Source organism: Rutidosis leptorrhynchoides, chromosome 7, assembly GCF_046630445.1.
Source record: "Rutidosis leptorrhynchoides isolate AG116_Rl617_1_P2 chromosome 7, CSIRO_AGI_Rlap_v1, whole genome shotgun sequence".
Taxonomy (NCBI): Eukaryota; Viridiplantae; Streptophyta; class Magnoliopsida; order Asterales; family Asteraceae; genus Rutidosis; species Rutidosis leptorrhynchoides.
The window spans coordinates 278066868-278069081 of NC_092339.1; the positions used below are offsets into that span (position 1 = coordinate 278066868).

Genomic DNA, 2214 nt, shown 5'->3' on the forward strand with positions numbered 1-2214 from the left:
GTGCAGTCTGACTATAGGCATATACGTTCAAATGGCTCATCCAATTGAGGGACTCTGTTGGGTGACGTATTAACATTCCACGAAGGTCTAAACTTTCTATAAGATATGAAATATTTTCTGTGCCTTTTCATTCATGAAATCATCAGTATAAATACAAAAGGGTTGGTGCCCTTCACCAAGAAACAAATCTGTCAAATATTATGGGATATACACCGCCTAACAATACACGATATACAATATCATTCACATAAATAGCACATATGCCTAATCTTTAACTTTTACAAAATATTCGGCTAATACATCCCCGTAGTCGAAGCGGGAGGTTCACGGACGTTGAGACTGTCCCGGAAATCATCGAATAGGAGATGTGGAAGTCCCTTGGTAAAAATGTCGGCAATTTGGTAGCGAAAAGGCACGTGTAGAATGCGGACTTGACCTCGAGCAACCTTCTCACGAACAAAATGTATATCTAACTCGATGTGCTTGGTACGTTGGTGTTGAATGGGATTGCTCGAGAGAAAGATAGCACTAACATTATCACAATAAACTAAGGTTGCTTTGTGTACCGGTCGGTGTAATTCAAGAAGAAGGTTACGAATCCAACAAGATTCGGATACGACGTTAGAAACACCCCTATATTCGGCTTCGATGCTGGAACGTGATATGGTTGGCTGGCGTTTTGAAGACCAAGACACTAGGTTGTCACAAAAATATACACAGTAACCCGATGTAGAACGTCTAGTATCCGAGCACCTGGCCCAATCTGCATTAGTGTAGGAAACGAGAGTTTGACTCGGGGACTTTGTGATACTTAAACCGTGATGAATGGTGCCTCGGACATAGTGAAGAATTCGCTTAAGAGTAACCATATGAGAGTCGTGTGGAGCATGCATATGAAGACAAGTTTGTTGGACGGCATAGGAGATATAGGGTCGAGTAAATGTGAGGTATTGGAGAGCACCGGCCAAACTTCGAAAATATGTAGGATCATGATACGGTGTTCCTGATGTCGAACTTAATTTGGTTTTGGTGTCAACTGGTGTGTGAGATGGTTTATAAGAAGATAAGCCTGCTCGATTTAAAATTTCTCTTGAAGAGGTGGATTGGCTTAAGAACAAACCATTTTGTGTATGTTTAACATCGATGCCCAAGAAGTAGCGCAAGGACCCTAAGTCTTTCATGGCAAATTCATCAACAAGTTTAGTCATGAAATGGCATCGAAGATCATTGGAAGATGCAGTGATAATTATGTCATCGACGTACAAAAATATATATGCCATGTCACGTCCCTTTTTATAAATAAAAAGAGAGTGATCACACTTACTGTGAGTGAAACCGAGGGTGAAAATATAATCTGCGAACCGTTGGTACCAGGCTCGAGGAGCTTGTTTGAGACCATAGAGTGATTTTTTTAGGTGACATACATGATTTGGTCGTGTAGGATCCCGGAAACCAATCGGTTGATACATATAAACTGTTTCATTAAGGTGACCATGGAGGAAAGCATTTTTAATGTCGAGTTGATGTATGTGCCAACCATTCGAGATAGCTAGACTAAGAACAATCCTGATAGTGGCCGGTTTAACAACCGGACTAAATGTCTCCATACAGTCAATACCCACCTGTTGTGACCTTTATCACCAACCAAACGAGCTTTGTATCGCTCAAAAGAACCGTCAGAATTAAACTTGTGTCTAAATATCCACATTGAACGAATAACATTCAAGCCATGTCTTATTTTGAACGAGTGAACTAAATTCGTCGGCCATGGCCAACTTCCAATTCGTGTCATTTAGAGCATCTTTGGGGTTTTTAGGTATAGGAGAAGGAGTGGAAGATGTGTAGAGATTAAACTGAGGTTTAGGTTTAAATATACCCGACATACTGCGAGTTGTCATGCTGCGAACAGGTTGTTGTGAGTTAGTTGTAGTAGTCGAATTTGTTTGATTAGAAGTGGGAAGTAAAGTGGAAGAGGGAGCATGTGTTGTATTACTAACAGAGGGAGTTGGATTTTGTGAGTCATGCATGGGAAGTGTTGATTGGGCCATAGGAGATGCATGTGGTGATGGTGGAGATGTATGAGCCATACTAGGTGTTTCATGGCTCGAAGTGGTATCCTGTATAGGAGTATTATGTAGTTTGGGAGTTTGGGCCGAAGAAGGAGTATTAGAGGGAATTTGTTGGGCATGTGTTGTAACGACCCGGCTTTTTCGA

At 41.2% G+C, this 2214-nt stretch overlaps 1 protein-coding gene across 1 annotated transcript; it reads right to left on the reverse strand.

The window, feature by feature from the left end:
* Positions 1-293: 293 nt before the first annotated feature.
* On the reverse strand, positions 294-1607 carry LOC139860035 (uncharacterized mitochondrial protein AtMg00810-like). The gene has a single exon (XM_071848809.1). It carries the CDS (start codon positions 1605-1607, stop codon positions 294-296), a length of 1314 nt encoding a protein of 437 aa, XP_071704910.1.
* Between the last annotated feature and the right edge of the window lie 607 nt (positions 1608-2214).